Source organism: Meriones unguiculatus, chromosome 8 (genome assembly GCF_030254825.1).
Source record: "Meriones unguiculatus strain TT.TT164.6M chromosome 8, Bangor_MerUng_6.1, whole genome shotgun sequence".
Lineage (NCBI taxonomy): Eukaryota > Metazoa > Chordata > Mammalia > Rodentia > Muridae > Meriones > Meriones unguiculatus.
In genome coordinates, this window is record NC_083356.1 from 112,579,834 (window position 1) to 112,592,258 (window position 12,425).

The window sequence follows — 12,425 nt, forward strand, 5'->3', positions numbered from 1 at the left end:
CACAGGGTTTCTCTGTGTAGTCCTGGCTGTCCTGGACTCGCTTTGTACACTAGGCTGGCCTCGAACTCACTGAAACCCGCCTGCCTCTGCCTCCCCGGGTGCTGGGATCAAAGGCGTGCGCCACCACGCCAGGCCACTCTCAAACTTTTTTAAAAAGGAAAACTCCCAAGTTTCAATTTTACAGGGCAAAGAAAACCTCGGAAGGAAGGAGAGGGGGATGGAAAGGAGGAGGCAAACTCCATCTCTCGCCCCCGGGGTCTCTTTGGTTTTGTGTACACACGCACACCCTTGCGAAGGTCAGTTTCTGTACAGCCGCGCCAGCCGCAGACCCCTGGCATCGCCAGCGCCTGCCGGATAAGGCCGAGCCTTTGCTCTGAGCGGCCGCGACCTCCGAGGCGCGGACGGTTAGGGTGACCGAGCCCGCGCCTTCCCCCGGGCTGAGGCCGAGGGGCAGAGTGGGCTCCCGGGGGGCGGTGGCGGGGCGGGCGCGCGGCGGCGGCGAGGGGCTCCCTGGGCTCACAGCACCTCCGCCGCGGGGAGGGAGGGTCTCCGCCGCCCGGGAGGGAGGGTCTCCGCCGCCGGGAGGGAGGGTCTCCGCCGCCCGGGAGGGAGGATCTCCGCCGCCGGGAGGGAGGGTCTCCGCCGCCGGGAGGGAGGATCTCCGCCGCCGGGAGGGAGGGAGGGTCTCCGCCGCCCGGGAGGGAGGGTCTCCGCCGCCCGGGAGGGAGGATCTCCGCCGCCCGGGAGGGAGGGTCTCCGCCGCCCGGGAGGGAGGGTCTCCGCCGCCCGGGAGGGAGGATCTCCGCCGCCGGGAGGGAGGGAGGGTCTCCGCCGCCCGGGAGGGAGGATCTCCGCCGCCGGGAGGGAGGGAGGGTCTCCGCCGCCGGGAGGGAGGGTCTCCGCCGCCCGGGAGGGAGGGTCTCCGCCGCTCTCCCGGAAGGAGGAGCCGGAGCGCAGGGGACCGCGGGGCGGAGCTCTTCGCAGCCGAGGTGGGAAGGCGCAGCCGCGAGCCGGGGGGCCGACCGCGCCGGGCTCCGCCGCGCTCTCAGGCTCGGCCCGACCCCGCGGGGCTGGGCCAACTCCCACCTCCGCCCCCGGCAGCCCCCGCCCCGCCCCGCCAACCCTCAGCCGGGTCCCCCGTCCGTCCCGCTCTGCAGAACTCCGCGCTTCTTCCAACACTTTTTTTTTTTTTTGGTAACACCCCAGAACTCCGAGTCCCCTAACTGAATTCGACTTCTGTTTTTATTCCTCCCTTGCGTCCTCCGCTGCCCGCCTCATCTGATTGATGTGCGAAGGCTGATGCCTCTGCCAGAGCGAGAGGAATAAATAGATGCTGCCTCGCCGCGAGGCTTAGTCGCCTGCCGAGAGCAGCCGGCGCAGCGAGGCAGCGGGCTCCGCCGGGCTCGTGGACCGCAGCGGGAGGACGTGGGTCCGAGCGAGCCGTGCTTGTCCGCCCCGCGCCACCCCGCCGGGACCATGGTCTGCAGCGGCCCGGGACGGAGGCTGCCGCCGCGCGCCGCGCTGCCGGTGCTGGCTGCCGCGCTCTGCCTGCTCCGGGTGCCCGCGGCTCGGGCGGCGACCTGCGAGCCGGTCCGCATCCCCCTCTGCAAGTCCCTGCCCTGGAACATGACCAAGATGCCCAACCACCTGCACCACAGCACCCAGGCTAACGCCATCCTGGCGATCGAGCAGTTCGAAGGTCTGCTGGAGACGCGCTGCAGCCCGGACCTCCTCTTCTTCCTCTGCGCCATGTACGCGCCCATCTGCACCATCGACTTCCAGCAGGAGCCCATCAAGCCCTGCAAGTCCGTGTGCGAGCGCGCCCGGCAGGGCTGCGAGCCCATTCTCATCAAGTACAGACACTCGTGGCCCGAGAGCCTGGTCTGCGACGAGCTTCCGGTGTACGACCGCGGCGTGTGCATCTCTCCCGAGGCCATCGTCACCGCGGATGGAGCCGGTGAGTCCCGGGCTCTGCCGGACCTCTGAGGAGGAGCTTTTCGCCTTTATCCTCCAGTTCGCTCTGTTCCTCAGACCGCTTAATCTCCCCCTTAAGCACTTTATTGAGTCCTGATCTTCCACTTAGAAACCTAACAAAAAATTCCCTTTGTCGTCCCCCCAAACAAACTCCACCTCTTCCAACAGGTGATCGGATCCATCCTCCTTTCGTTCCCTCCTCTTCACAGTGAACCTCCAAAGCTCTCCTTCCCTTCCCTTCCCTTCCCTGGGAATAGAAGCCTTAGGTCCTTAAACTTTCTTCTCTGTTTCTTGGTCGATACTTTTGCAAGCTCAGTCATCGGGCTGCTATATCTTTAGTGTTCTCATTGCTTACAATTCTATGGAGACATCAGAAAAACGGAAACCCTCCTAATCCATTAAAAGTGCTAAATAATTTCAGTAAATTTCTTCTAACAGACATCTGTGTGCTCAAAACCCAATGTCATCAATTACCATCACCTTTCAACACTCCTCCCCCGACCCGCTTTCAAGAAAATAGATGGTAATTAAATTACAGTCGGAAACAGCTATGAAATACTATTGCTATGCCCTTCTAATTAACTGAAATGTCAGGCCCTTTTCACGTGTCCACATGCCCTCAAGTCATCCCATAAATGGCATATGGGGGAGCTGAGTTATATTTTGAGCACGTAACTTTTTATAACTTTACTTTTAAACTCTCGTTCTTTATCTCACTACCCACACATTCACACTTTTCCCACTATAAAACTGTATTAGAGTTCTGTGCTTAATGGGCTTAAGCAGAATTTGTTTTCTCACAGATGCTTGGTCTAATTGTGGCTTTCATAATTTTAAGATACCCCAAGTTCAGTATGGTCTATTTTCAGTTTACTCACCCTTTCCCGACTGACTAACCCAAGCCTCAGATTTTTCCCTTTATGCACTTTAAAGATAGAGCAAAAACAATCAAACTAGTGGTCTCAGCTCAGAACTCCTCAGGATCAGCTGTTCTTGGTTGTCTTTCACTTGGTTGGACCATTTCTTACTGTTTCTCAGCCTGCTCAGACTAGGCTCATGCCCTCAGTCCATATTTGATGAATTGCTCATTACAGGGCTGATTCAGAAAAATTATGCTCATTAACTAAGAGAAGGTAAGAAGGAAAAGCACAGTTGAAAACCAAGGCAAAGCCCACACTGATGCTCTGATGCTCACTTAGCTTATATCTCCGTGAATGCAGGTACTGTCTTCCTAAAGTCAGTTAAGAATCAAGAGCTAGTTTTATAAGGTAATCTGAGAGAAATGTGTTCTTTTTACTGTTGGGGTAAAAGAGAACTCTTGAGCCCTGGTAGTGACTGAAGTCCCAGGCTCTGCGGATGGTGTTCGAGCTCAGGACAGTTGCTATCCTGGCTTGACAGACACTGTTAATGTCAGTTAAATGCTGGCACTCTTCACTGGCCAGACACTAGCAGTAATGTGTTTCACTCTGAAATGCATGCTTTTCTCAGAAGGCTAACTGCTCCTAAGCTTAAGCCTAGAAAAGGACCTGGAATGAAAGAGATTTGGCAAGGCTCAGCGCTCTCAAAGTCCATAGTCGGTGTGGGTGGAAGCAGTTTTGTTACGTGTCCCCGAGTCACCCACAGGCCTCACACAACCACCTCACTGAAGTGCTCAAATAGGACCTGCACAGAGACAGCTTGTCTCTCCAAGGGTTGTGATTGCTGAATTGTTCGGAAGGTTTGTCCTAGTATGCCTTGGAAGAAAAGCGCCTGAGGGCAGGGGGTAGTCAGGAAGCCGCTACCCCGCAGTTTCCATAGAAACAGAGACCATGAGCTAAGGATGAGGATGGAAAGGCGCATGCTGGCTGGAGGGGTCCTCTAGCTTCCAGTTTGTTGAAAATCACACATTTCCTTTGTTTGGTGAAACTGTCAGGCACCCAGAATTACTTAATATGGTGACATAGGTCTGGAGAGATGGTTCAGTGGTTAGGAGCACCTGGCTTTGATGCCTATTATGAACCTTATTAACTCTTGATTTGGGACATTCGATGCCCTCTTCTGCCTCCATGAATACTGCACACAAATGATGAGCGCACACACACATACACACACACACACACACACACACACACACACACGCTTAGAGTGCAGAGCCAGGTGCTGAATCTCTACTCAAACCCCAACAGATACTTGTGGTACACAGACATACATGAAGGTGAAACGCCATATACATAAAGTTAAAAAAACACACCTACCACACACTACCATTTTCTTTCTTTTCTTTTCTTTTTTTATTAGTTACATTTTATTAATTCTGTATCCCAGCTGTATCCCACTCCCTCATTCCCTCCCAAACTCTCCCTCCTTCCCTCATCTCCTCCCCGCCCCTTTCCAAGTCCACTGATTGGGGAGGACCTCCTCCCCATTCATCTGATCCTGTTTTATCAGGTATCTTCAGGAATGGCTGCAGAGTTCTCCTCTGTGGCCTAGCAGGACTGCTATCCCTTAGGGGGTGGGAAGGTCAAAGAGCCTGCCCTTGAGATCCTGTCAGAAATAGTCCTTGTTCCCCTTACTATGGGAAACCAATTGGTTACTGAGCTACCACGGGGTACATCCCAGCAGAGGTTCTAGGTTATATCCATACATGGTCCTTGGTGGAGTGTCAGTCTCAGAAAAGACCCCTGTGCCCAGATATATCTGGTCCTTGGGGAGCTCCTATCCTTTCCACGTCATACTAACTCCTCCTTCTTTCATATGATTCTGTGTACTCTGCCAAAGGTTTGGTTATGACTCTTAGTATCTGCTTTGATACACTGCTAGGTAGAGTCTTTCAGTGGCCCTCTGCGCACACCACCATTTTAGTTAATTTATTCTTTGGTTTATTTGGATATGATAATTTACAAAACAGAGTTTTGTTTTGTATTTTTCCTTCCTTCAGGTACAGAATTCCTGTGTCTTAGGCCTAGATCCCATCTCACCAGATAGGAAAATGAGACCTTTCTTTTAAAGAGTGGTGCAACCCTTCACATTCCTGTAGCAAGAGGATTTCAGATCAGGCACCCCATTCATGGTTATCTGTTTACACCACATGAATTTAGGGCACTTAACGTTTAGAGCAAGAACAGACTGAAGCTCCAAACTACTCTACGTCCAGAACTCTGAGAATGAACATGTTTTATAAGGCACACGTGGCCCGCTGGCCACCAAGAATTCCATGTTAAGTTTATGGTGTGTTTCATGTTTACTATAGAGTGGCTTTGAGCACTGCCTTGAGAACACAGCTCAATTTGGCCATTCTGCTGCCTATGTGGAACTTTCAGGCAAATCTCTGAAATGTCTGTGTGAGCCCATGACAGCTCTGGCTGTAGAGGAATGATACAGTCTTCAACCCGTACCTGTAGGTAAAGGCAAACGTGTCTACACCTCAAGGGCATGGTGAAGACTGGGCAGTGTGAGAGCCGTTGAGCCTTGAACCTGGTGCGCGGGTTCAAGACAAATCGCTGGCGCTGCTTTCCTGTTTCTATTGCTGTTATGTCTGGTTGACTGACTTCTCCTTTTCACTTGTTTTTTGAACTTAAGGAAAGCAGCCACACAGCCTTGAACCCTTATTGATTCTTATCACTGGAGAACAAGATTGACACTGGGAAATAACTGGAGAAGCAGGCTTGATTTCTCCTGAACACAGTTAATATCCCATTTCATATAGGTCAAGGTAGAACTCCCTCAGGCTAAGAAGTGAACTCCTGTGGGACTCATAGGGGGAAAAGAGTGAGTCTGACTGCTGCCTGGTGACTAGAGAGAGTTTACTGGGGAAGAGACTCCCAAGCGTCTGCCCCTCCCTGAGGACTTACAATCAGTTAGCAGCTGGCAGGGCAGGGGGGGAGGGAAGGGTTGAGGTGGACCTGGGACCTCCACCCTCCTGGAGTATCCGTAGGCAGGTTGTGGTTGCAGGGAGGAGAGACAGTTTCTTCAGTAGTGTGGCCGCTGGTAAACACCATCCTGCTGTAAACCACCCTTCACCCATGCTCCGGTAACTAATCCTAACCAAACTCACTGGTTCACCAAAAAATATAGTATTTTTAAATTTTTTGTTTATTTTTAAAATATTGAATGTGTAGGACGGATGATAGGGCCTTTCACAGCTATTTCTAGATACCTACAGCTTGCAGAGCTAAGGGTATTTATTTATTTATTTTTAACAGATCCTGCCTCAGGTTTGTTTGTGAAAACAGCATAGGACACCGGTCATCTGTAAATAGAGTGTAGGTGGGTGTGTCACACCAGTCCGTCTGTCTTCGCATTAGCGGAAGCCTTTCCTATGGGACCTTCACAGGGGCCTGGGCACCTTTGGGAGCCTCCGGTGGCCCAGTTAGCGTGTGATACTTACACGCCAAGGCTTTTCTAATCACCCTCAGTTATTGCTGGCTTCCAGTTAGTACTAAAGTCCTTCCCAAGCTCTCGCACAGTCTATTCTGCAGGTGGGCTCTGGCTTGGCGGAGTCCTGCCACCTTTCACGTGCAGAAATGGCTATTTAATCATCTCTCCCAGGAAGAGGTAGCCTTTTCTTTGGTGTGGGTCCTGGTCTACAGATATTTGAGGGGCCAGATACCAAGAAGGAAGGATGTGAACAAGAACATGGGATTGAAAGGAGAAGTGAAAATTTGAAGTTAAGACTAGAGAGAACATGCTAAGGATCCTTTCTCATGTTGCTACCAAAGGCATCCTGCCTGGCTCAGGGAAAGAACCAGTTATTAATTGTAGTTAAAGATGAGCCAGTGGTTGGTGCTAGCAAAATCTTAGCATGTCCCTAAGTGATTGTTTTAATCAGTCTTCGTTTGTCTTCTTTTTACCAAACTTTGAAGAGCAAGACTAACCATGTTTCTTTGGCCTTTGTCTTTCTGCTAGGTGTTTAGAAAGGACACAAGAGCCACTGTGTAGACATAGAATTTTGAATAATGGAACACTAGCTTTACTATACAAATTTAAAGACAATCACACTTTCAGAGATGCACTTTTTTAGCTGGTTTTGTCATTCACTTTATATTTTCATCAAGCCACTTGACGCTGGGCAGCATCAGTGTCTAACAAGGGGAATGAATGATTGCTGATTGGTAAAGCACAGAGTGCTCAGCGGAGGCCACACCAGGGAGAGAGGACCTGCTGTCTCCGGACAGGGCCCCTAGCGGTGACAGAGTAAAAGCTGACAGCACGTACTGCGTTCTCGGCGCTGTCATAGGAGTTCTCGTGACAGCTACATGTAAGCACTGCTACTCCCACTTTACAGGACGACCCTACAAGCTAATTCAGCGTGTTAGAAAACAAGGGTGCAGGCTCTAACTCTGTGAGTTCGAGGCCAGCCTGGTCTATAAAAGTGAGTCGAGGACAGCCAAGGCTACACAGAGAAACCATATCTTGAAAGAACAAACAACAAAAAATAAATAAAAATGAAATAAGAAAGAAAGAAAAGAAAAGAAAGAAAGAAAAAAAGAAAGAAAAGAAAGAAAGAAAATGAGTTCAGACCAGGAAAAAGGATTTAGCCCCCTGTAATACGAGCACTTGTGGAGGCAGAGGCAGGCAGAGATCTGTGAGTTTGAGGCCAGCCTGATCTACAAAGTGAGTCCAGGACAGCCAGGGCAACAGAAAGAAACCCTTTCTCCAAAAACAAACAACAACAACAACACCATAAAAAGAAAGAGAGAGAGAGAGAGAGAGAGAGAAAGAAAGAAAGGAAGGAAGAAAGGAAGGAAGGATTTAGATCTTTTTGGAGATTCCGTCTTTTGTTCATTAGGTTAAAGTTAAAGGAGCAAAGTGCTGATCTGTGGCTTAAAAGAATAGAAGAGTACCCAGGTCAGACCCATGGCTTCCAAGAGATAAGGAATAGCCGTTTGGCTGCATTGTTGGGGTAGGAGAGAAGGCCCATTCCAGCTTCATCAAACCCATGTCCCGGGGCTCAGCGTGCCCCAGAGCACATGCTTGCAAGGCTTCAGTACTATAGCTGTCTAGGCTTAGGAGCCTGGGTTCCGCCCGTTTCCTCATCCCTGGCAGTCAACTGCTTACGACTCTATTCAGAATTGGATTCCCTCTCCCCCATCCCCCTTTCCTCAGGCCCCCTGTTCCCCACCCCCTACCCTGTCATCCTCTTTGGGCTCACCACAACCCACAAGGCTAATGGTAAGGTGCCCACGGCTGGCTCATTTACCCACAGTATTCCTTTTTCATCTCCTGGCAAGATGACTTTTCTGAAATGTGTTTCTATTGCTTAAATCCTTCGGGTCTGCCTCCTTTAGACTCAGCCCCCTCTCCTTCCTCTTGGGATTCTCTCTTTGCTTGCCACCATCTCTGCTCTAGCTAGGATGGAGGACATTCAGGTCCCCTTAGGAGTGCTGGATTCTTCACCTGAGTCCCTTTGGAGCACTATTCTTACAGAGGCTCGAAGCCTCTGTGACTTTACTGCATAACCTTGGGACATAAAATGTAGCAATCGCACAATATCCACCATTTCACTTCAGGATAATTTTGATGATTGATTTTTGAACTAGCTGGGAAAAAAAATGATCAGAAAACTCTTGATTTTTCTCTAACAATTCTAACAAGTCAAATCTTTAGCATTTAGAAAAGTGTAGAAATGTCCCTGGCAATAAGAATATGAAATAAGCACCAGGCACTGGTGGCCTTTAATCCCGGCGCTCGGAAGACCTAATCCATATAGGTCCAGGACAGCCAGAGCTATACAGAGAAGCCCTGTCTCGAAAAAACAAAACAAAACAACAAAGCCAACCAATCAAACAAGCAAGAAAGGATATGGACTAAGGAAAGTATTCTTCTCTGCTCAGCTGTCTCAAAGGAGTTTCTTTTTTCCCTAAAAAACAACTTTATTTTTTTCACTTCATATATACCTTAAATGCTAAATGATTTAAATATGGACCAGTATAATTTATTCATCTCTGGGGAGATTATTTTATATAAACCACATGCACTGATCTCATCATTCTTCAGGATAATAGAAACATTGGCATTCTACTGTAAAACTTGGATACATTCATCATGAATAAAGTCTGAGTTGGATAAAAGTCATCAAGCTAATGGTTTATGACCAAATTGAGTCAAATGCTTATAGAACCAGAATTTGTTGTTTTTCATCTATTTGGAGACCTCTACCTTTCCTTTTTCTTTTTTTTTTTTTTCCTTTTTGCTGGCAGTCACATGTTTAGCTCAGCGGTAGAGCCCATGTTTAAATATTTAGCGTGCATGTGGCCTGGGCTCAACACACCACACCTCAAACCCTTCCCCATTCGTGTTCTATATGAGGAGGAAGGACAGAAAGCATGCTCGTTTTGTTGGAGGCATTGAGCTCACTTAGCTTTAAGTGTTAATACAAGTATACAACTTCTGTATTTAAGTGTGAGCTGAGTGTCAGCAAGAATCCGTTGTTAGTTACTGTTCCTCCCAGTATGTCACTCTGCAGGGGAAAGCAGCGCAGTTCATTAGAGGCTGCTCCCCTAATTAGAACACAGAGGGCCATTATCATCACCATTTCCTGCGATTACAGCATCATGAAAAGAACTAATGGCGAATCCTAATTATTGCCCCATCTATTAACTGCACTGGCTTGAGCGATCTACAGGCACTAGGCTTCCTTTCTGCTGAACTATTTAGTTTGCATTTAACAAAGGGCCTGGGGTTCTTTCTGGATTTCCCATAGACACTGTGCTGGTGGAGTCTGACGTCTGTTGACAAGGTGTGTTTGCACCTGGCACAAACCACATATGTGGGCCAGTGTCTAATATCCACATGAGCTTTGCTGGGAGAGAACATTCACTTACGGTGCATACGAAATTCAAGAACACGGTATTTGTTAAATGCTAACACTTTACGCACAGGTGATGAGGATTCATGAGAGCAGCTTTCATCACATCCAGGAAAGGAACCTCACTCTTACTACATCCCTGTTAGTGGGGCTACCTCACAGCACTAGTGCAGGACCATTTCCTGGAGACGCGTGATTCCTACCCAAGTCAAGCTGTCACAGAACTACGTTCTATAGGTGAATTCCTGAAGTAATAACTCTGTTTTCATAATTTCTTTACTCTGTTGCCTTCCAGATTTTCCTATGGATTCTAGTACTGGCCATTGCAGAGAGGCAAGCAGCGGTAAGTTCTTTCCTGTTCCTGGCTTTCATTTGGGGTGCAATTAATCTTTGATATAGTCTTAATACTTAAGTCTTATTTGCGGATACTTTTGTCCTGTTTTAAGAGTAAACACAAAAATCATTTCCATATCTATGCTGACTTTATTTTTAGTATTAATATATTAAAATTAAGCTCTTGACTTATAGTATGTTATACAAAAATGCTAATGAGTGTATAGATTCATGTAACCATAGTACAGGATACAGAATAATTCTATCACCCTCCCATATTCTTTGATAGTATAGTCTTTTCTAATAGAAGGGTCACCTGCTTTTAATAACTAGCTGTTCTCTGGTGCTATAATGTCTTTGGGGGATTGTCAGACAGATGGATTCTCCGGAGGTAACTTCTTCGGAGGTATATTTGTAGAGTATAAAATCTTTCAACATTGTTTTCGCTTAGAATAATGCTGGTGAGGCTCCCTGAAGTCATTAAATGTAGCAGTAATCCATCCCTTTTGTTGAGGAATGTCTTATTTAGGGTTTTATTGCTGTGAAGAGACATCATGACCACAGCAACTCTGTTAAAGAAAAACATTTAATTGGAGCTGGCTTATAAAGTTTAGTTCATTACCGTCCTGGTGGGAAGCATGGCAGCATTCAGGCAGACATTGTGCTGGAGAAGAAGCTGAGAGTTCCAGCTCTTAATCCGCAGGAAGAGAATACCACAGTGGGTGTGGCTTGTGCATCTGAGACCTCAAAGCCTGCTCCCAGGGGTGCACTTTCTCCAACAAGGCCACACCCACTCCAGCAAAGGCCACACCCACTCCAGCAAGGCCACACCCACTCAAACAAGGCCCACTTCCTAACAGTGTGGCTCCCTATGGGCCTATGCGGACCATTTTTATTCAGACTACCACAAGGAATAACTTATTCCTTGGGTGTGTACCATTTATTTATCTCTTCACAACTTGAATAACGTTTATGATATTTTAGTTTGGGGCATACATAAAGAGAGCTGCTATAAATACTTGTGTCTGTGTATGAATATTAATGTTCATTTCTCAAGGGTAAATATCCAGGGATAGGATTGCTGGTCATGGACAAGTATTTATTGAAGTTGATTAAAAATGCAAAACTTCTAAAATAACTGTTCAGGGCTGGGGGTGGCTCAGTTTGTAGAGTGCTTGCCCAGCATGTCTGAAGCTCTGACTTCACACATAGCCAGGAGTGAATTCTGCAGTTTGTCGTCACTGATGCATGGCCATTTCCCAAGCTCTTTCCTCTCTGTGATGATCCCAGTACTTTTCTGTTCCTTGGAACATTCCATTTTGATCCTTTATAGAAAACTAGGACCTTATTTTTCCCACTCTCATGTTCATTTCCTCTGATTGCTCCTGCATCGGGGGTCAAGAAGTGGGTAAATATGAACAAAAAACAGGATCCACTTGATCTCTTAGCACCACTGGTTCCCTAACCAGGGAGGAACAGCCTTGTCCATCATGGGTTTAGGCTCCCTTGACACAGCTAATAGAGACAGGAGTAGCTAAAAACTCACCAATTTTGGAGCCAGATCTACAATGCCCTCTTCCAGGTTGCAGATTGTACGGAAACAGATTGTCAGATGATAGACAGAGAAGGGTGATGAACTCTCTGTCTGGTGGTGGGCCTGTTTCCTTTCCTAGTCTTCCTGCTATTTATGGTTAAGCATTCCTAAGCAGCTGCTGCATGCATCTTCCTCAGATTATGGTCAGTAAGAGAGAATGGGTCTAATTATAACATCTTATCACGCAATAGTAAAGTGCAAAAAAGGTACAAACAAACCAAGTAAGTTAGTGCATTCTGGTGACCACTGTCCTGTGAAGCCCACACACCAGGATGTTTAACGTTAGCAGTGTTCCAGAAGCCTCCAGATCGCTGCTACTTGTGTTTTTCTTTCAGCATAGCTTCTGTTCAGTGCTCTGCTACCGCAGTTTCATTTTGCCTGGTCTTGAATTCTGAGTGGATAAACCCTTCAGCTTATATTCTGTGTGCACCATAGCGTTCTCATCTCAGCTTTATGCACAGTAGTTTTCATTTTCAGCACTAACATTGTCCCTCATGAAACACACAAGGCTAGTTCACCCCAGTGTTACTGAATATTTGGGTTGTTCCTATTTTGTTACTGTGTCTAAACACTGCGTAGTATCTCCATACTCACTGATCAGGATGTTATATTTCGAAAGATACCTTGTAAATGGAAGGGAAATAGCTTTCAGTTCATGAGTAGGTCTGAAAAACAGATTTTCACTTGGTTTTTGTCGTGCACTCATTTTGACGGCTGCGGCTGAGCCTTGGGTGCTGC

General features: G+C 47.8%; 1 protein-coding gene across 1 annotated transcript in view; it reads left to right on the forward strand.

Moving 5' to 3' along the window:
* The first annotated feature begins 1,112 nt into the window (after positions 1-1,112).
* The window catches only part of Frzb (frizzled related protein), a 30,725-nt gene continuing 19,412 nt past the window's right edge, over positions 1,113-12,425 (forward strand). Inside the window, exons 1-2 of the mRNA XM_060390388.1 lie at positions 1,113-1,957; positions 10,056-10,103. Of these exons, the coding sequence (XP_060246371.1) occupies positions 1,477-1,957; positions 10,056-10,103 (529 nt within the window). The 5' untranslated portion in view covers positions 1,113-1,476. The remainder of the gene's footprint in view (positions 1,958-10,055; positions 10,104-12,425) is intronic.